This window comes from Tursiops truncatus, chromosome 4 (genome assembly GCF_011762595.2).
Source record: "Tursiops truncatus isolate mTurTru1 chromosome 4, mTurTru1.mat.Y, whole genome shotgun sequence".
In the NCBI taxonomy this organism is placed as follows: Eukaryota; Metazoa; Chordata; class Mammalia; order Artiodactyla; family Delphinidae; genus Tursiops; species Tursiops truncatus.
The window spans coordinates 75,863,612-75,885,315 of NC_047037.1; the positions used below are offsets into that span (position 1 = coordinate 75,863,612).

General features: G+C 50.5%; 1 protein-coding gene across 2 annotated transcripts in view; it reads left to right on the forward strand.

Moving 5' to 3' along the window:
- The window catches only part of SEMA5B (semaphorin 5B), a 118,674-nt gene that overhangs the window by 61,792 nt on the left and 35,178 nt on the right, over positions 1-21,704 (forward strand). For both annotated transcript variants that reach the window (XM_033856359.2, XM_073804168.1), the window contains exon 2: positions 16,540-16,742. In XM_033856359.2, the coding sequence (XP_033712250.1) occupies positions 16,589-16,742 (154 nt within the window). In that variant the 5' untranslated portion in view covers positions 16,540-16,588. The remainder of the gene's footprint in view (positions 1-16,539; positions 16,743-21,704) is intronic.

Here is a 21,704-nt window from a genome sequence, read left to right on the forward strand (position 1 = left end):
CACAACTACTGAGCCTGCGCTCTAGAGCCCACATGCCACAACTACTGAAGCCCACGCGCCTAGATAGAGCCTGCGCTCCGCAACAGAAGCCACCGCAATGAGACGCCCACGCACTGCAACGAAGCGTAGCCCCCGCTCAATGCAACTAGAGAAAGCCCACACGCAGCAACAAAGACCCAAAGCAGCCAAAAATAGATAAATAAATTTAAGAAAAGAAAGAAAGAGACTTCTGGATGAATCGGAGTGACTCCTGATGAAGCACAAAGCTGCTTCTTCCCAGCCTGTCCTCTTCCCCTTCAGCGCCCGGGGACCATCACTCCTCTCCCCTCCCCTGCCCTGCCTCCAGCCAGGACCACCCATCCCATTTCCCAAGTCTGCCCTCCTGGTTTCTGCTTCAGTTTCACCCACCAGGGAGTCCCTGGAAAAGGAAGACGGGAGGGAGGATGAAAGAGGAGGGAAGGTGTTAATTAAACACCAGATGTTTAACTTTGTTAATTAATGGCTCTGTCACCCTGAGTGGCATCAGCCTCCTCTTCTCTGTCTCTTTCACCCTCACCATTCTCCCCGCCTCTGGAGGGCCTGACCCTAAGGCTGAAAAGCCCAACATTGGTTCAATGGGGCCTGAGATCAGCAGAGGGAAGATGGAAGAAAATGGCCCAGGGAGACCTTGAGGAGCTGGTCCCCTTGGCCGGGAGGTAGTGAGGACATATTGGCATACTGACACTGGGGACGGAGAGAAGGAAGAGCGGGAGAGAGACTGAAGGGGAAAGAGCCCTGAGGTCACAGACAGACAAGTGTTGTTTGGCACACATTGGGATTTCCGAAAATGCAAGTAATTGCTTGCACTTAAAAATAAAGGAATTTCACAGAAATCCAGAAGCACAGACTTTCTTTACAAGTGCGTGGACCTGGGCCCCTGTCCTGGGAAGGCAACAGTCTGGAGAAGAGGAGAGCTGAGTCCCAGCTGTCCTGTCCAGATGGGGATGTCCTGTCCCACCTCCCCTGCCCCTGTCCCTCCCCCCACAACCCCACCCCGCCCCGTGCACTTAGCTCATGTGTTGCCCGCCATCCCTGGGTTTGGGATCCAGTGTTGAAGTACAAGTGCCAGGACTTGACAATGGGTTGGACATGGGAGATGAGGGAGAGGGGATCTGGGAATGCTGAGATGTGAGTCAGGATACCTGAGGGGCAGGGGGTGGGGCTGGGGGAGGTCCCATTGACAGAAATGGGGGATGTGGGAGGAGCAGGTTAAGGGAGAAAGGTGACAGTTTCATTTCGGGCAGGCTGCAGTAGAAATGTCTGGGTGCCACTGAGATGGAGATGGCCTTGTGGTCTGGAGTCCAGAAGAGTAGGGCTGGTGAGGTGGAGGTGATGGAGCTGGGGTGGAAGTGGAAACCCTGGAGAGGAAGGAGCAGGGACCTCCCAGAGCAGTCAGAGTGAGAGAAGAGGGGATTGAGAGGAGAGCCTTGGAGAATCACAGATCTGGGAGAAAGAACTAGAAATGAGTTACGGCCAAGCGAGAGGTTTCAGGGAACCTGCACAGTGTCATGACAGAAAAGTAGGTACAGGGTCCAAGATTTTTTTTTTTTTTGCAGTACACGGGCCTCTTACTGTTGTGGCCTCTCCTGTTGCGGAGCGTAGGCTCCGGACACGCAGGCTCAGCGGCCATGGCTCACGGGCCCAGCCGCTCCGCGGCATGTGGGATCTTCCTGGACCGGAGCACGAACCCGTGTCCCCTGCATCGGCAGGCGGGCTCTCAACCACTGCACCACCAGGGAAGCCCAGGGTCCAAGATTTTTATGGCACTGCCATCTATATTATCTGCTGTGCAGCCCAAGGAGTGTTTCCAGCAGGCTCTATGGCCAAAGCCCTTGTTCCTGCTGGTGTGGCATGTTTGCTGACTCCCCAAAGAGACAGGAAGTCAGCCATTTACATGATGGCAGTTTCACCCCTTTCAGGCCATTTGGAGCCTTCTGTCTAATAACTCTAGAATGAAAGGCTTTTTCCCTAACTGGAAATTTCAGTATCATCCCAGAAATGGGGAAGCAGGTTGTGTGCACATAGGAAGGATGTAGCTTCTGCTGCTGCCACAGACACACAGCTCCACTGCTCCAAAAAAATCCCTCTAAGGAAAGGCAGAAGGAACCAGGCTCTGGAGTCAGAGAGCCTGACCTGTGGCTTTCCTTCCCTCACCTCTACCCTTGGGTCGTGCATGTGTGAAATGAGGGAAGGTTGCCTGAGGATTAAGTGGAGGCTGGAGTCTGAGCCCGTCCCTCCCACCGGCAGTTCCTTCCTGCTCCCTCAGACGCCACCGGCACAGAAGGCAGCAGATGTTACTGGTTTCACTTCATTTCCATAGATTTACAAGCATCCCTTTATGTGTTACTGAAAAATTGGGTGTAAATCCTATTTTAAGAACACAGTGGAACTCATTACTTGAAGAATGCTTTAGAAAATCCTTTTGGGAAGTGAATAATAATCACCCTTTGGTAAAACTTTTGTGCCAGTGTTCATGAATTTCTTTGTCTGGAGTGCAGTTCACCTGTAAGGTCTTTCCCCGCGGTGTTCCCTTTGCATTTTGTGACCTCCTTTCCCAGGGGACACACTGCTCCCCTTCCCTGCCCTGTCATCTCCCATCTCTGGTCCTCTCTCCCCACCCCCTCAGCCGCTGAGCTCCCTGACCGTCCCCTCAGCAGTAGCCTCTTTCTTCCTCCCCAAGACTGTGGCGGTGACTTAATGGTGATCTTTTACCTGCTACTTCTCTTCCTTCTTTAGAAATTCAGGCACAGATGAGTCTCCAGATGCCAGAAATCCTTGCTGCGTTTGAATGACTGGGTGGGAGTACGTGTGGTGGGTGTAGGAGGCAGAATAATGGCCCACCCAAGACATCCCTGTCCTTATCCCTGGAACCTGTGAATGTGTTACCTTATGTAGCAGAAGGGCTTTGCAGCTGTGATTCAGTTAAGGACCTTGAGATGGGAGAGCATCCTGGAGTATCCAGGTTGTCCCATTGTGATCACAAGGGTCCTTAAAAGTAGAGAAGCTTTCCCAGCTGTGATAGAGGGCCGTGTAACTACCAAAGAAGGGTTAGAGAGAGGCAGTTTCGCTGGCTCTGAAGATGGAATGTGGGCGGCCTCTAGAAGCTGGAAAAAGCAAGGAAATGGATCCTCCCCTAGAGCCTCCAGAAAGGAATGCAGCTCTGCCTACACTGTGATTTCAGTCCAGTGAGACCCATGGCAGACTTCTAACCTACAGACTGGAAGAGAATAAATGTGTGTTCTTTGAAGCCACCAGGTCCATGGTAATTGGTTACAGCAGGAACAGGAAATGAAGACAGCGGCCAGCGCACGGTTCGCCTGGACGTCAGGCCTCACACCTAACCTGTCTCTTTTGCCTTGTTCACTGGATATCCAGGGACTCACCCAGAATTGCCCCCTGTGGTTTCAGCTAGTCCTGGGTCTGCATCTAACTCCTGTTGCCCGCACCTAGGACTGGGCTGCGTGATGCCCCAGCCAGGTAGCCAAGGTGCGATGGACAGTAGGGGGCTCACTTCACTCACTGATCCGTAGCAAGCACGCCCTGCGGGGGAGTGAGGGTCTGGCAGTGGACGCCACACTGCGGGGAGAGTGGGAGAAGACCCGATCCTCTGGGGTGGGGCTGGGGGGTCAGCCACACACCCCCTGGGATCTCCTGGTCCTCAATCCCGTGGATCTTAGGATCTCTTTTTTAAAAAATTGTGGTAGCATACACACAACATAAAACTTACCATCTTAACCATTTTTGTGTGCAGTTCAGTAGTAGTATGAACATTTACATTGTTGTTCAACCGTCACCCATCTGCAGAACTCTTTTCATCCTGCAAACTGAAACCCTGTACCCAGTAAACAGCAGCTCTCCACTCTCCTCTCTCCCCAGCCCCCTGGCAACCATCATTCTACTTTCTGTCTCTGTGAATCTGTCTACCCTTCATATGAGTAGAATCATACAATATTTGTCCTTTTGTGTCTGGCTTATGTCATTCACCATAATGTCTTCCAGGTTTGTCATGTTGTAGCGTGTATAAAGGTTTCTTCCTTTGTAAGGCTGAATAATATTCCATTGTATGTTTATACCACATTTTGTTTATTCATTCATCTTTTGATAGACACTTGGGTTGCTTCCCCTTTTGGCTGTTGAGAGTAATGCTGTTATGAACGTGGGTGTACAAATATCTTTTCAAGTCCCTGCTTTCAATTTTTGGGGGTATATACAAGCATAGCTTGGAGATGTTGTGGGTTCAGTTCCAGGTCACAGGAATTAAGTGAATATTGCGATAAAGCAAGTCACACGAATTTTTTGGTTTCACAGTGGGTATGAGAGTTACGTTTACACTATACTGTAGTCTATTGTGTGCAACAGCATTATGTCTACAAAATGGTACATACCTTGATTTAAAATACTTTATTGCTAAAAAATGCCAAAACAGGGCTTCCCTGGTGGCGCAGTGGTTGAGAGTCCGCCTGCTGATGCAGGGGACACAGGTTCGTGCCCCGGTCCGGGAGGATCCCACATGCCGCGGAGTGGCTGGGCCCGTGAGCCATGGCCGCTGAGCCTGTGCATCCGGAGCCTGTGCTCCACAACGGGAGGGGCCACAACAGTGAGAGGCCCGCGAACAAAAAAAAAAAAAAAAAAAAAAAAAAAGAAAAAGCCAAAACAGGAAGTTCCCTGGTGATCCAGTGGTTAGGACTCAGCGTTTTCACTGCCAGGGCCTGGGTTCAGTCCCTGGTGCGAAACTAACAGCCCACAAGCCGCACAAGCGGAAAAAAAAAAGAAAAAAAAAAAAAAGCCAAAACAATGACAATAGTAACCTCAGAGGGCACTGATCACAGGTCACCATAACAAATATAATAATAATGCAAAAGTTTGAAATATTGCAAGAATTACCAAAATGTGACAGAGAGCAGAGGAAATGAAGTGAGCAAATGCTGTTGGAAAATGACACGGATAGATTCGTTCAAGGTAGGGTTGCCACAAACCTTCAATTTGTTCAAACAAACAAACAAACAAGCAAAACCAAAACAGTATCTGCGATAGGCACAACAAAGCAAAGCGCAATACGATGACGTATGCCTGTACCCAGAAGTGAAATCGCTGGATCACATGGTAATTCTATTTATATTTTTCTTGAGGCACTGCCATGCTGTTTTCCATGGCAGCTGCACCGTTTTACAGTCCCACCAACCTATTTTAACCATTTTAAAGTCAGTGGGATTAGGAACACTCACGCTGTGGGTGACCATCAGCACCACACCTTCCTGTAGGGGGTCTTTGGGTTCTAGAACTGCCTCTCCAGGTGTTGAGAACCATATGCTGTGGTGAGTGAATAGAAATGGACCCTCCCCACAAAGGTTTCTTTTGAGCAAGCGGATCTGTCATTGAAACCCCAAGGAAGCCCAGGCCTTTAGCTGGATTCCTGGGCTGTTTTTGAGCTGTAGGAATGTTTTCAAATGCAGTTGTCATTTTATACAGAAACTGCCTATCTGATAGCAAAATATTTCCATGGGGAGCTTGCCCACGGGGAGGAGAAAAAGGAGGCTGCTCTAATGAATAGATAAGCTTGATTTGCTTTTGGCAACATACTTAGCATTTAATTCCAGCAATTAAAGTAGGCAAGTCTCCTTTGTTTCCTTCTCCTTGCCAAAACAATTAAATATTATAGAATGTTTGGAAAACAGAAAAAAATTCCTACTCATGGACATACCACCTTAGGGTGAGCACCGCCACCACCGTTCACAGTATTTGTCCGACAAGGTATGAACCAAATATGCTGCTCACCTTATTTCATTTAAGCTGCGCTGCAACCGTGAGGCAGGATCCTGGTTCCAATCCGTGGCGTGTCCCTGAATGCCAGGTTCTCTTCTCCTGTGTCTGGTCCGCCCGCCTCCACCCACATGCCATCCCCTACAGAGTTGCCCTCACGAGGTTCACACTTGCTTGTTGTGCAAAGTGATGTAAATATTCCCTTCCTATTCTTGTTTTCAGTCCTGACCTCGTGTTGACATACTCTGTTCATAGGAGCAAGTCCAGACTGATGATAAATGCAGAATGGCTGTGGACTGCACTTTTAAGCTTTTCCCGTCTGCAAATGTTTGCCGGAGCAGCCTGAGCTCCGGCAAGAAGCCCTCCAGGCCCGGACTCTGCTCACAAGGCTTTGTCCAATAATGCCATTTTCCTGTGTGGTGCACTGAGACTGTGCAAGGGGCAGGCTCTGGAGCTCGGCCGCCTGGGTTTGGGTCTGACTTCTACCTGTTTGACCTTATGTGAGTTACTTAGCTGGTCTGCGCCTCAGTTTCCCCATGAAATGGGGATGAGAATAGTACCTGCTCCATAGGATTATTGTGTGATTAAATGGCATAATATAAAGAGCGTAGAGCACTGCCTGATACATAATAACATGGTCTTTGTTGTTATTATTTAGTCTTGGTTTTCCCACCAGCTCCCTGCCCAATCTCAAGTTTCACTTTCCTCATCTATAAAATACAGGGTTGAACCAAATGATCTTTAAGAGCCCTTCCTATTAAACCTTCTGTGATCACACTTTTCCTTTTATCTTCCCCCATAGGTTTACTTGCAGTTAGGGGGATGCAGGTGGGACTGCAGGAAGCATGCCAAACACTGATGGGACAGATGCATGACTTGGAGTTTGCTAGGAATAGACCAAGGAGAGGAGACGCCAGCCTAGCCCGGCCCAGCCCGGACAGCAGAGTGCAAAGACAGGGAATGAACTTGCCCCTGGGAAAGGGGGTAGGGGTGGGGGTGGCACCCCATACCCTCACCCTCAGGTTCCAGAGCTGGAAAGTGCTGGGAAGTCTTTCCGAGCCTCTGCCCCTCCCCCACCTGGTCCCAACCTTCTCTGGGGCCCCGTCGACCAGATGGTCTAGATGGGAAGAAAAGAGAGAAATCCGTATCCAATCTGCTCTATTCAGAGCAATGGGAAGGAATCTGCATCTCAATTTTATCTTTGTGCTGAGCTTGGCTAAGCTTTGCCCCCCAAGTGGTGAGTGATGGGTGGGTGGGAAGATGGCATTCCTGGTCCTGGGCAGGGGGAGGGGGAGGGGGAGGGAGGAGCGCCCCCCTCCCCACACCTTTCCCTCCCCACCAGACCGCAGGCAGATTGCATTCTTTCCTGCTCTTGGTTCCCCCTATTTCCTCTTCTTTTCTTTTCCTTCTCTTTTTCTCCTTTCCCAGGCAGGCAGCCAAGTGGAGACTTTGAATCGAAGCAAGGAGGGAGGGGCCCGGGAAGGAGAACCAGCTGAGCCCCCTTCCCTGAGGGTCCCCAAGGGCTCGAGGGCTGAGCTGAGGTGGGGACGGAAAGGAGCATCTCACTCTCTCCCACCCACCCTGGCCCCTGGCTGTCCAGTCTAGGCTGGAGCCCAGGGCTGCCAAGCAACTGTCAGTGCCCTGGGTGTGGGGCTCTGGACCCTGCCCTGACCGTCCAACCTCTGGAATGTCTTTCTCCAGAGCCGCTCAGGACCTGGAAAAACTGGCCTCCACAGCCAAACTCACAGGAGACTGATTTGCGGCCGGAAGTCGGCTTAATCGCCAGAAAGCGCTCTCCCTGGTCTGGAAGCCGACTCAGGAAACCAAATGAAACTCCAAAGGCTGCTTAGAGAGTGTACGCAGCCAGGGCTCGGCAGGTGCCAGGAGGGCTGGGGCCAGTCCTCCTCGTGGGAGGGCGGTGTGTGGAGTGGCCGAGAAGTGGGCTTCTGCAGCACACAGTCCCGGATTCAAATCCCCACTCTGTTATCACCTGGTGCTGGGAGCTTGGGCATGCTCCTCAGTTTTGCTCACCTCTGTTTCCTCTCAGCAGCTGAGAATGGTGATCTCTTGGCACCTCTCAGCTTTCTTGCCAAACTGCTGTGAGATCTTGCAGGGAAAGAGCTTAGCACAGTGCCTGGCACAACCTCAACAGGCAGCAGCCACGTTTATTCGAGGTCATAGGTTGTCTTTTCCTTTCTCATTATACCTTTTTTTTATCAGTCAAATGAAAAGAGAGCCCTGGCTGCTCTGGAGACAACCCCCTTGCAGCAGTAATTTGAGTGGTCTCCACTGCTGCCTTGGTTCAGCTCTGTGACCCATGTCCCTCCTACCTGGTCGTCCAGACCCTCCCGGCTTCTATGCAGGGCCACCCACTGCAGTTGGGCTGTTGTGTTCTCCACTGGGTGCCAGTGGGGGCTGAGATCCACCTGTGCTCTGAGTGCACCTAATTCCACTTCTCAGAGTTGTCCTGCAGACAGGTGGCCTGCTCTAACCCATCCCACCCGCTGCCCGCTGCCCCCTAACTTTCCAAAGCACAGATCCAGCCACATCCTTCCCCTGCCCCAAACCATCGACATGTCCTCCTTTTCAGCAGAAGAAAACCTCCTGATGCTTCAGGTTCATGCTAAAGTCTCCATGATTTTGCCTTGGTCTTCCTTTGCAGACTCATCTCCTGCTGCCCATTTCTCCAGCCTCGCTAGATTATGCGAGGATGGACAAGGGCCAAGTCTCTGCCTGTGCACTTACCATTCCGACAGTCTGGAATGCGCTTTGCCCCGACGGCTGGGCGAGCTCCTCTTCTTCCCTCAAGGCCCTATTTGAGTTCTACCTTCTACATGAGGATATAGACCTCCATCCCACTGGCATCCTCTCACTTCCCTTTCCCAGGGCACCTTGGAATCTGCTTCCTGCTCATCCTCTCCTCATGCTTCAATCTCTTGTGGGACCATAACCTGCAGGAGAACTGGGACACCCCCTCGTTCATCCTTAAACTGAATGGAATGGCGGATGACCCGATGGTCCTCAGTGCGGCCTTTCAGCATCTCCTGCCAGAGGCAGGTGTGGGCAGTGGGCTCTGGCAAGCAGGGAGGGCCTGGTTATACATCTCACACACACACACACACACACACACACACACTCACTCTCTCTCTCTCTCTCTCTCTCTCTCTCTCTCTCTCCACCCCTGTCTCCCTCCTCCTTCGCCCCAGAGAGCCAGACAGGAGCAAAGGTCCCTCTAGGACTGTGGGCCTTCCAACAGCCCCAGACCTGGCCCTCTGCCCTTCTTTCTCTCTCCTTCACTCTCTGTCAGCAATTTCATCCCCTCCCACAGTTGCAGCTAATCCTCCTCCCACTATCTGAGCTGGGAAAATGAGCCCTGGACAAGTCCCATAGAGGCGAGGAGTCTCAAGGGGCGGTCCGCGTGGGTGTGCATTCTCTCTCTCTCACACACGCACACACACACACACACACACACACACATTCACACGGCTCCAGGCACCATTACAGTGACCCCATATTGAGGACCACAGGGAATTGGGGCAGCAGCGGGAGAGAAGGCAACAGAAGCTCTGGCCAAGGCTTTGGGAAAATGCTTTCCTTGTCACTGAGGGTTTCCGAAAATAGCAAGAGTCAGCTTGTGCTGCTCTCCCTCCCCCTCTCCTAGAGCACCCCGCCCCAGTGCCAGTGCCAAGCGCTTGGAGACAGGGTGAAGTACAGGCTTCCAGTGACCCCTTACCATCCAGACCCCAGGTCCAGGTCACTGTCTCTGCCTAGTGACTTCTCGTGCCATGGGCAACTGTCTCCGCTCCTCTAGTGAACCGTAAGCTCCTTGAAGGTAGGGGCCAAACTTTTATCCTGTGACGTTCCACCTCCCTCACATCCTTTATCTATATAGGAACCTGCACATAGTAGGTATTCAGCAAATGCTCAGTAAAGTATCGTATTAACAAATGCATGGGTGAACCTGGGAAGACATTTAAGTGACTAGTTGAATGTTTTATGTACATGAAACTTTCATACAAATGGATTTCATAAAAGACCTACTCTGTGCTAGACTTAGTTCTGGGAGCGTGACAATCATTCTGTCCAAGGCAAGGACATATTAGCCGTATTTTACAGGTGACAGAACTAAGATTTGCACTCAGGTCCTGCAGCTTCCCAAGCTCCAGACTTTCCGTGGTACTCTACTAGCCTCAAGAAGGTGGGATGACCTCTGCTATGCACTGCTAGTGGAGAAATGCTGTGATTATATTCACGTCAGATTAGAAAAACATAATAGAAATAGAAATTTCTGTTTGTCTTAGGCGTGTTGGTTGTAGGTATGAGAAACCAAACTGTGTGGAATAGGAATCGTGCTTGGCTAATGATATCTGAGGCCTGAAAAAAAGGGCTTAAATTAGGAGTGAATTATGCAATAATAATAATAATAGCCAACCCTTATACAGCATCTGCTTTGTGGCAGGTGCTCATCTAAGCCTACTAGACAAAATAACTCATTCAATGTTTGCAGCAACTCTGTGAGGGAGGTATTATTATTCTCCCCATTTTACAAACAAGGAACAGACACAGAAGTGTGATGGTCCAACATGAGAGAGACGCCTGGCGGTAGGCAGAGCAGAGCTGATTCTGTCATCAACAGCCCAGGTTCCACCTGTCTTTCTGCACCACGATCCTTATCATGTGGCTAGAGGTCACCTAAAGATGCAAGGCTGTCCTATCTTCAGGCCAGGCGGGAAAGGAGCCTTCTCAGATACGTCCCCGCAGGCCCCAAGCGACTTCCTTGCGCATCTCACTGGCCACTGGTCTGAAGGCCAGGACAGGCCCTGAGCAGGGCAAGCTGCCCCCACCTCACCCCCAGTGATGCACAGGCGCCTTTAGGAAGAAGGAGGGCAAGAATGGACACCCAAGAGGCAATAGTGTGTAGGCGACTCCTGGTCTGACACAACTCCAACAAGCTTAGGCAAAAACAGGGACTTTGATTACAAGGATCTGGGAGCGGGTGGCTCACGGAAGTAGAAGGTAGTCAGACCTCAGGAAAGGGCTAGAACTGGGAACTAGAAGGCTGGCAGCGTCCCAGGGAGACTGCTCTCTCCTGCCACTGGTCTCTGACTTCTGCTCCTCTCCTCAGCCCACAGGACAGGTGGAAGACAGCGCCCCCATGGGGCCATTAGTGTTCCAGGTTCCTCTGAAAAGACTGACTTGACCCTGGGGTTGGGGGTGGGAAGCATACACCCAAATGGCCAGGGAGAGCATCTGATTGGTCTGTTTTGACCACGTGACTTCCCTGGGTGCAGGCAGCTATGGTGGGGGGGCGGGGATAAGGTGTGTAAGGCTGCTGAGGGTCCACCCCTTTAACGTGTGGATGGGGGCGTAGATCATTTCCAAAGATGGGGAATTCTCGGGAGTTGGGGAGTCAGGCCCCACCCCAAGGATCTAGAAAGGATTCAAGAGGTCAGACCCTGTAACCCTCTCAGTGATGTGGAGGTTAACTGCCTCCTTTTTTCACTATGGCAGCCCCTGCTCTGCTGGCATCTCCAGGCCCTGGTTCACGGAGCCCTGGCCATCTGCACCCCATGCTCCCGCCCCATCCCTTGCCACCCGGTTCCTTCTGTCCCTCCTCAGTACCCCTCTTAGGATCTCCCGGCTTCTTTGCCAAGGGCAGAGCAGGTCCTTGAAGGTGGTGGTCAACTAGGCTGGGCACGGCCCCTGTGGCATTGCGAAGTCAACACGTCCGCCACCCCGCATCAGGATCAGAACCCTCACCGGAACAAAGACTCTTCCTGTCTGCTCCCTGATCAGAGTCTGCCTGTCGCTGGGTGACTGTGGTCTGCGAGCCGCTTCCATGTCCATCGACTGCTCGGGCTCTCTCTCCCTCTTTTCTCCTCCCTCGCCTGAGCAGCGGAGATGGGAATCCAGGTTCTGCCCTCAGTCCTTCCCGCCCTCATTCGTGTGCCGTGTACCCTTCCCTTCTCCTCAGGCCGCAGATGTGCTGTGCTGGGGCCAGGTGGACAGAGTGATATTAATCTAGCAATTATTGATTCAGGAGGGACCTGGAGGACATATTTACATGAAAACCGTAATGTGAGCAGAACTTCTGCTGCGGAAATTAGGTATTTTTAGGCCTGGGGTCTGGGGGAGAGGAAGGGGCCTAGGATGTGCTCCTAATTCAGGCTGGGGGGGGACTCAGAATCTGGCCACGCAGAGCGCCAGACCTGGGGACTCTGGGAGTGGCAGGGAGGCCTGGGAAAGAAGCGTAGGGCAGGGGGAGGGTTGGGAATAATGGGGGGAGGGCAGCTGCCTTACCGCCTTCCATGTCCTGAGAGGCCAAAGGAAGAAAAGCCCCAGCTAAGGTCTAAAAAGAGTATGCTTGCATATGCATTGAACATTGACAATTAGGTGTTAATATCAGTCAGGGTCCCCATAGGAAACAGATGGCACTCGCAAACTGGGAAATGTGAGGCCAGTTTAATAAAGGAACTGTTGACAGAGGTGTGGGAAGGGTTTGGGGAACCATATGGGAAGGCTCACTGTGCAATACCCTCGGGCTGATAACCAGGGGGCAGTACACCCCCACCCTGAAGGGAGGAAGTGGGGAGCGATTGTGGAAACCTGGAGGCCGAGAAGCTGCAGGAATGAGCTCTGACCTTCTGTGGAGGGATGCAGCGGCCCACTCTGCTGCCTCCTTCCTCCCTCCCTCCCTCCCCCTCCCCATCTTCTGCCAGTTTCCCCCATTGACCAGAGGGAAGGAGGCCCCCCATGCAGTCCAGACACAGAACAGGGAGGGGGAGGGAGAGTGGAGGAAAGAATAAAAGGCATCCACCGCAAGGGCGCAAGGGGATTTCCCCAGTCCCTCCCCAGTCCCGTGTTTCCCCCCTCCCCTTCTCTTCCTTCAGGGCACCAGAATAGCTCTAATTGATGCTCACTCTCTGCCGGGCACTGTTCTAGGCCTTTAAAAGGTAGGGAGGGAGACGCAAGAGGGGGGAGATATGGGGATATATGTATATGTACAGCTGATTCACTTTGTTATACAGCAGAAACTAACACACCATTGTAAAGCAATTATACTCCAATAAAGATGTTTAAAAAAAACAAAAAAAGGTAATACACTCCAGTATCCATGGGGGATTGGTTCCAGAAACAGCGCCCCCATACCAAAACTACCTTATATAAAATGGTGTAGTATCTGCATATAACCCATGCACATCCTCTCATATACTTTAAATCATCTCTAGATTACTTATAATACCTAATGCAATGCAAATGCTATGTAAATAGTTGCTGGGAGCATGGCAAGTTCAAGTTTTGCTTTTTGGAACTTTCTGGAATCTTTTTCCCCCAAATATTTTCGATCCATGGTTGGTTAGAGGCAGAACCCGCAGATACAGCCACCTGTAACTCCCTTAACTTTTACAACTGCTGAGGGAGTTGATATTGTTATGCTCACTCCCAATTCGGGGAAACTAAGGCAGGGAGAGGTTAAGTATTTTTTCCTAGAGTCGCACAACTGGTAAGGAGAAGGCTGGGATTTAAACTCAGGTTGACTGGCTCCAGAGGGTTGGCCTTGCCTGTTGATTCCACACTCCCCCAAGGCCAGGAATCAGAGTCAAGGAAAGGAGATGATGGGCACCCAGGACAGGACAGCAGTGCCAAGCCCTTTGCAGCAGGAAGGACCCAGCTTAGGACTGAGGAATAAGTTCTAGTGAGCAAGTGTGTGAAACATCGCTTCAGGGAATAAGTTTGAGCCAAATCTCCCTCCCAGAGGGTCTCTGCTCAGAGAGATGGCCAGGCTCTCCTGGGGAGGGACAGAATTGAGCCTGAGAATGAAGGAATGAAAGAGGTGCTCTGGGGACTAATGACCCGTGGGGTGCAGGATGCGGTAGGGTAAGGGTGCATGGACGGTGTAGTCACTGGGGTACTTCTGGAAGCCTTGCAGCAATGCAGTAATAGGTTTTAATACCGTTGCACACACAAGTGAGGAAACTTAAGAAGAAAATCATCCTGCTGTAGCTTTCCAGACCTTGAGTAAGTAGTGGCAGTAGGGAGGGAAGAGAGAGGAGGGGTTAGGAGCAAAAAGAGCATGAAGGAAACCCAGGGGCCTCTAGGGCTTGGGGAGGCTCATCACAATCACCTTTGGGATCACTTACCTGCTGGCCCCAGGACTCCGCCCCCAGTGGAAGTGATTCTGATTTGCTCCTATCCCAACGGGGAATCCCTGATCTAGTTCAACCTTTCACTTCACAAATAATGAAAGTGACATCAAAGAGGTCACTGAGTGGGTTAAGGACATGTGAGGGATGTGGGATCAACAGGGCTTGGTGACACATTGGATGGCCCTGGGAAGGAAAGAGGTGGGAACTGATTCAGAGGGTCTGGGTCAGGCTCCAGAGGAACTGTTGGGCAGCTCCATATTAGAAGTTTCAGGGAACCAACACTAATTTTTAAAAGGTTTTAAAATTTTTATTGAATAGGTATTAAACATATTTAATATTCAAAAATGAAAATAAAATAAAAAGGTATATATTGAGAAGACTGGATCACCATTTTGCTACTTTTAAGTAACCATTTTTTAAAGAATTAGTTTTGGTTTATTTTTCCATTGTATCGTAATGCTAATATAGCAAATATAAATATATATTCTTATTTCTACCCTCTTTTTTAAGAAATTTATTATTTATTTTTAGTTTTGGCTGCGTTGGGTCTTCGTTGCTGCGCACGGGTTTTTCTCTAGTTGCGGTGAGCGGGGGCTTCTCTTATTGCGGAGCACAGGCTCTGGGCACACGGGCTCAGCAGTTGTGGCTCATGGGCTCTAGAGCACAGGCTCAGTAGTTGTGGCCTACAGACTTAGTTGCTCTGCGACATGTGAGATCTTCCCGGAACAGGGCTTGAACCCATGTCCCCTGCATTGGCAGGCGGATTCTTAACCACTGTGCCACCAGGGAAGTCCTCTACCCTCTTGTTTTACACAAAAGGTGCTATTACACTGTTTTGCACCTTTCTTTTTTCACTTAATATACCTGGAGATTCCTCCATAGCAAGATCTGGTGCAAACCCCCATTCTTTTCTGGAGCTGCATCATATTCCCTTCCAAAGACATAGCGTGGCTTATTTAAGCAGTCTCCAGTTGCTGGATATTTGGTTGTTTCCTGTCTTTTGTTATTTCAAAAAATACCACAAGGAATAATCTTGTGCATAAGTCACTTTGCCTGTGTGCAGGTGCGCTTATAGTCTATTTTTGTTTCTTAACTAACTGTGGTGAAGGAGCAGGTTTTCCCTTTCAATTTACAATCTGTCGCAGATGGATACTTATGTAAAATTCAATAAAAGCAAATTCCTTGAGGAGTGAATTGAAAAAAAAAATCTAGGCAAAATACAAGTCCACATATTTTGTTATTACATCCAATAGACATAAAAATTGCTCTGTTGGGTTTCCCTGGTGGCACAGTGGTTGAGAGTCCGCCTGCCGATGCAGGGGACACGGGTTCGTGCCCCGGTTCGGGAAGATCCCACATGCCACGGAGCAGCTGGGCCCGTGAGCCATGGCCGCTGAGCCTTGCGCATCCTGAGCCTGTGCTCCGCAACGGGAGAGGCCACAACAGTGAGAGGCCCGCGTACCGCAAAAAAAATAAATAAATAAAAATTTGCTCTGTCAAATTACGATAAAGGTTTTAAAAACCACTCTCCAAATTCATTTATGTTATCTCAGACTGATCACAGCTTGTGGATCGGGTGACCGCTTTACTCCCAGGAATTAGGTCAAAGGGTAGACGCCTCTGTTGTTTTGCCAGATGTTGCCAAATCCCTCTCCATCGGGTTGTACAATTTTGCCCACCCACCAGCAGTATATGAGAGCGCCCCTTTTTCCACTGCCTCACCAAGAGCTGTCATCTCACTTGGATATGTGCTAAACTGACAGGTGAACAACGATATCTCAGTCCAAGTTTTCATTTGTGTTGCTCTTATTATGAGTGAGAATAGCGTCATTCATATTTTTAAGTCCTGTTTGTATTTATATTCTTTGCCATTTTTCTACTGGACTGTTGGTCTTTCTCCTCTTAATTCTCAGGAATTCTTTGTATATTAGGAATATTAGCCCCTTGTCTCTGACATGAACTGCAAATCTTTTTCCCTTTCTTGTCATTTGCCGTTTGATTTTGCTTGATGTTTGTTTTGGGGAGAGAGGGAGCATGCAGAAGTTTGTGGGTTTTATGTAGTTAAATTTGTCAATCTTTTCTTTAATAGCTTCTGGATTTGGAGTCGTGGTTCTCCACTCCAAGGTTATGAAGAATTCGGCCCACATTTTCTTCTAGTATTTTTCTGGTTTTATCCTTAACATTTAAACCTTTCATCCAGTGGAATTTTTCCTAGTTGGTGTGAGTTATGGATCTAAATTTATCTTTTTACAAATGACTACCCACTTGTCCTAACTCCATTTATTAAAATCCCTAAGATACCACCTTTATCATTAAAATAAATTTTAAGCCATTTGGGATCATAATAGAAAAAGCTCTATAATTTGTCAGTTTTGTCCAGAATACCATTACAAGGGAAATTAGCTTTCAAGGTATGATCTATAACTTTACATTACTAGAGCAGAGCAAACTCTTAAGTATTGTAAAAAAAATTAAATTTATTTAAACAGACAAACAAACAGATCCCGTGGGGCTACCGACAGGCACGGAGGAGATCGGGAGAGGTGGGCACTGCTGAGGGAGTGTGTGGTGAGAGTGAGTGTTTGCATTTCAGGTCTCCCCCCAGCCCGCCTCCAGGAGCTGGGAGTACAGAGGGGCCCACCATGGTGTTCCCGGGACCCCTGGCTGTCACCCTGCTGCCGCCCAGCCTCACACTGCTGGTGGTGCACCTCGCCAGCTCCCAGGATGTCGCCAGTGAACCCAGCAGTGAGCAGCAGCTGTGCTCCCTGAGGGAACACCCCATCGTGGCCTTTGCAGGTGAGAGCCACTTCCCTCTCAGTCCTTTTTTGCAATGACTGTGTCCTGAAGGACTTTGTGTCTCTTTGGCTGTTGGAAGTCATTTCTTGTAGGGTACGGGAGACTCTTCCTCTGGGGATAGATGTAAGAAGGATGGGCAGCCATGGGCTCGAGGGATCTGATTTTAGTCTCCAGACAATTTGTTCAGGCCCTTCATCCATTTTTCCCTGGGGGAGGAGGTGGTCTTTCTCTGGAATTCCTTTGCCGGAGAATGAGGTTATAGATGCCCAGGGTGCTGTAGCCAAGGGTTGGTTGGTCTTCTTGTGCTTCCAGCTCTTCTGGAAGCACAAGCTCTATTTCTTGGCTACCCTGGGAAAGAATGAAGCTGACTCGCTCATTAGGAAGTGCCTAGAGATCTCTGGAAAGGTTCCCTGTGCTCTAAGATGGCTGCAGGGATGCCTGTCTTCGGCGCCTTGGGAGCCCCCAGGGAAAGGGGCCTTGATGACAAATAACTCCTTCTGTCAAGGAAGGGCATGAGAGTGTCTTATCATAGTCTTTCCCAGACTGGAGTTTGGGAGTCGCTGGACATGTTCTGAGGGGTCCATACGTTCTCAATAAGTTTCTAAAATTAGTATATACATTTGATGATCATCTAAAATCGTAACAAAACACACATCCTGGCGCATCCTGCACGTTCTCCCTCAGCCTGTTAGCCAGTTTGGTGGTCACCGGGGGTGTTAGGACCACGTCGACACTCCATGATGGAGCTCACACTGGGATCTGCACATGTGGTCTCAGGGGTCCCCATGTTCTTAAGTGATAAACACCCATCCTATTTCCTCTTCACAATAACACTGGCAGCGAGGCAGGGCAAGGGCTGTCACCTCTGTTTACAGATGGGGAGGGCTGAGGTGTAGACGGTTGGAGCGACTTGTCAGAGCCAGATCTCCATGTCTCCCTCCTGACTCCATCCCGGGCTCTTCCCATTCCCCGCCGCAAAGGGACCAGGTGCGTCCACCGTCAGATGCGCGGCAGCCCATCCTCTGTGATTCCACACAGCCAGCTGAGAGAGGCAAGATGGAAACCAGAGTGGAGAAATGAATCCATAAGACCGAGGCGGGCGTGGGATTCGGCGGGTGGGGAAGGCAGTATGGATAGGAGTTGGGGCAGCGAGGTGGGGAGGCTGGAGGCGTTTCAGATGTGTGGGATTCCCAGCTGTGGGCTGGCTCCTGTCTCCGGGAGGAGGGTTTCCAGCTGTCTTCTCCGTGCTGTCTTGTTTGAGCTGGGATCTGAGGCTTCGAAGGCTTAAGTGGATTAGAGCAAATTAGTAATGTCCTTAAACCTACAAAACGCACGCACACCCTCCGACTTCTGATGGCTTCTGGAGGCTGTCACTGCAGGGAGGGACGAAGGAGCAGAATCCTGAGCGTGTCCTCATGCGGGGGCCGCCTGAGGCAGCTCCTAATGAGCCCTTTCTTCTCAGGGGCTTTGCTGGGGCACGGTTGGCCTGGCTGATCCTGGGGCCATGGACAATGGAAGGAGAGCAGGGAAATCCCTGTCACCCAGCCAGGCGGATCTGTACTGGAACAAACTGGCTGGTGATGGGAGGAGGGTGGAGAGGTGGAGGATGTGTTCCTTGAAAGCCTGGCTTCCTTGACACCATTTCTGATCTTCAGCTGTAAATTACTTGAATGAAACTGACTTCCCACCCCGCCCCCTTTCAGAAGGAAGGAATGAGGCCCAGAGTGACATAGGCAGTTGACACAGAGTGACTAAGAAATCCCCTGAGCCCCAGGTGAGCAGAGATGGTCCGTCCTAGACTGACAGCCCCGGAGACGGGCGTCATATCTGTTTTTCCTCCTCAGGCCTCCTGGCCTCCCCAAAATTCACCCGTTCCCTCTTTCTGTTGGCTTTGGGTTTTCCTGTCTATTGGCCAAATTTTTCTTGGGCCCCTGACCCAATACCTGACTCCAGGCACGGAGCTGGACGCTGCGGGGCCTCAGAGGTGAAGAAGTTTCCTTTGAGTACTCATGTCCCTGTTGTTCCTTAAATGTCGCTCCCTTTGGTCCCCCAGTGCAGTTAGTCCTGGATGAGGGCTTGTCCTCTTGTCTCCCCGCATCCTTTAGTTCTGCTGGGCACACACTAGAGACTCCATTCACGTTGGGTGACTATGTTCTGGGTGATGCCGTGTTCCAGAGAAGCGGCCATAATCCAGCCCGGCACCAACCCCCAGCTTCCGGATGTTACATTTTACTTCTGACAGTTGAGTAGGCTTCTAACCCTGTAGCTGTGAGTTTCCCTCTCCCCTGACACCTGGCTGATCTGTGAATAACCCCTACATACCCCAGAGGAGCTGCCAATTGCAGAATCTGACAGACGTTCTTCTGTTTTGTAAGGTTAAATTTTCTCCTATGGGTTTCTTTTAAGGGGATCCACCTGTGTTTCTCTCCGGCCTGCACGTTATTCCTTTTGCCACAGCTTGGTCTGTCGAGGTGGCGGGGAGAAGCCAGTATGGAGTTCACACTGGCAGTGGTTAATCCACAAAGTGGGTAATTGAATTGACTATAATTAAAATCACAGGCACGTCATGGAGAATGTCATTTTTCTCTTAAAGTCACTGTCCAAAGCGTTCACTGCACATGGAGCTCAGAACGTGCTCGGTGTTTTAACAACAGCCTTCCCTCTGGTCCTGTTTGCCTGTGTAATAAGAGGAAGCTGGCTCCCTTCCAAAGACAGCTCCCCCAGGATCACCACGCTGTGCCCCCTGCATCTCCCCCCCTTGCCCCTTCCCCCTTGCCCTTGTCAGTCACTTCGGGGTAAGGAAGAGGGACAGAAACTGGAAGGGACCGCCCCCCCTCCTCCACTCTCACCTCCCACTGTCTTCCTGGCTCCTGCCCTTTTTCCTCTTCCTCTCCCTTCTCCCCAAGAAAGGGTTGGAATGAAGGCTGAGCTGAGCCATCTCCAGATGGAGTTTCTCCTGGCTTGCCGCAGACCAGTCATGCCACGTCTTCCCCTGTTCAGCTGCTCACATCTGGAATACCCCTGTCAGAATGGAAGAAGGGGATTAAAGTGCAAGCCAGTTGCTACTATTGGAGAGCACCCAGTATGCTGGGGATGGCAACCCCTCACACACACACACACACACACACACACACACACACACACCCCACCCGGAAAACAGATGAGCACATTCAGAGTGACAAAAACATGCAGTATGAATGGAACACGAAGGGTGGAGAGAATATGGAACAAAATAAGATCAGGATGGAGAGGTTATAATCCAGGAAGGCTTCCTGGAGAAGGAGGACCCTTGGCTTAGTCTCTAAGGTACCATGACATCCTATCAGGATTTCTGAGAGCAGCCCTGAGGTCAGCTAAAAACCCGGCCTACCCGACTCCACATCCACTCCTTATACTGTGATCACCCAAATGCCATTGCAACTTCGTGATGGTTCTTGCCAACCTATAGTCACCTGCTGAGGGCAGAGGCAGACACAAAGGATTTGCTTCATTTTGCTGCAGTTTTTCTTTCTTCTTTTTTTTTAATCGTCCATATCACAGTTTTCTGAAAAACATCCAACTCGCAAAACCTTCAGTTCTCCAGGGAGCGATTAAGTGTTTGCCTGCCGTGCAGAAATGAAGCACTGCTTTTACTCTGTAGTGGAGGGATAATGAGCACTGATTTATTTCCCTTGGATTACACACACACACACACACACACACACGCACGCACGTGCACACACGCACGCGCGCGCGCGCGCGCACACACACACACACACACACACACACACTACTCTGGGCCTTCTGGGAGCCAGTTACTAATACACTGTGAGGAAGAAATCTCAGGGCCTCCTCACATTCCCCTCATCTTTACCCTATCGGCGGGAAAGTTCCTCTGCCCCACAGCTTTCTCTCTTTACTGGTCAGTTCCCTCACATCCATGAAGAAGGAGCTGAAGGAGAGCTATTAAGGGGCTGTGAGCCAAGATGGGGGAAGTGGTTCTCCATTTGGAGGGAAAGTCAGCTGGGCACTGTTCCCCAGGTGTACCCTCTCCAGACCACTGCCCCATCCATCCAGAGGGCTTCGAGGTCTCCTCTGCCCACCTGGTCCCCATGAAAGACTTTGGCCTTGGCTGGGAAGAGTCTTCTTGGAGACAGAGATGGGCACTGCCCACCCACCCTCCATTCCTTCCACCTCTGTGGAGTCTTGTCTGAAAACCTGAGGCTTCTTGTACAAAAGGGAGTTGACGATTATTCATACATTCATTCAAATACTGCCAGCTGCTGGGAGGAGGCTAGAGCTCCCAGAAGCAAGATTTTCCTTGTCCCCCAGGGCAAACTACCAGATTAGACACCCAGTGAGATAGGAGCTTTGATGGCAGTCAAGAAGAGGTCTATGGGAGCCCGTCACCTTGCATGGGGGAGTCAAGGAAGGCTTCTTGGAGGAGGTGGGGTGGGGACGGGGACAAAGAGGAACTGTTCCGCTAAGGAAGAATAGAATTGCAAAGGTTTGCAGGCTCTTGTGGGATAGATCTGGAGATGTGCACTGTGTTCTGGTTGAATGTGACTGGAGTGGAGGGTTTAAGGGGGAATGTATAAGCAGAAGCTGCATTCTTTCAGTGGATCACTAGATCACTAATGTGCCAGGCATTCATTCTACCTGGGAGGACAGTGGACCAGAAACCAAAGGAGTTGGGACTTTTCCTGGAGGAAACTGGGAGCTATTAAAGAGTTCTCAGCTAGAGAGTGACATAACCAGATTTGCATTTTAGAGAGATCACGTTGTTGCCTTGTGGGAAATGGGCTGGAGGGGCAAGAGTGGAAGCCATGCCAGTTAGGATGCTGTTAGCATCAGTCCAGGCAAGAGATGATGGTGGCTTGGCTGGGGAGTAGGGTGCAGAGGGCGAGATGGATGGATTTCAGAGAACGGACAGGATTTGCCAGTATGTTTGGCGTGGCTGGCGAGGGTCTCGGGGGGTCAAGG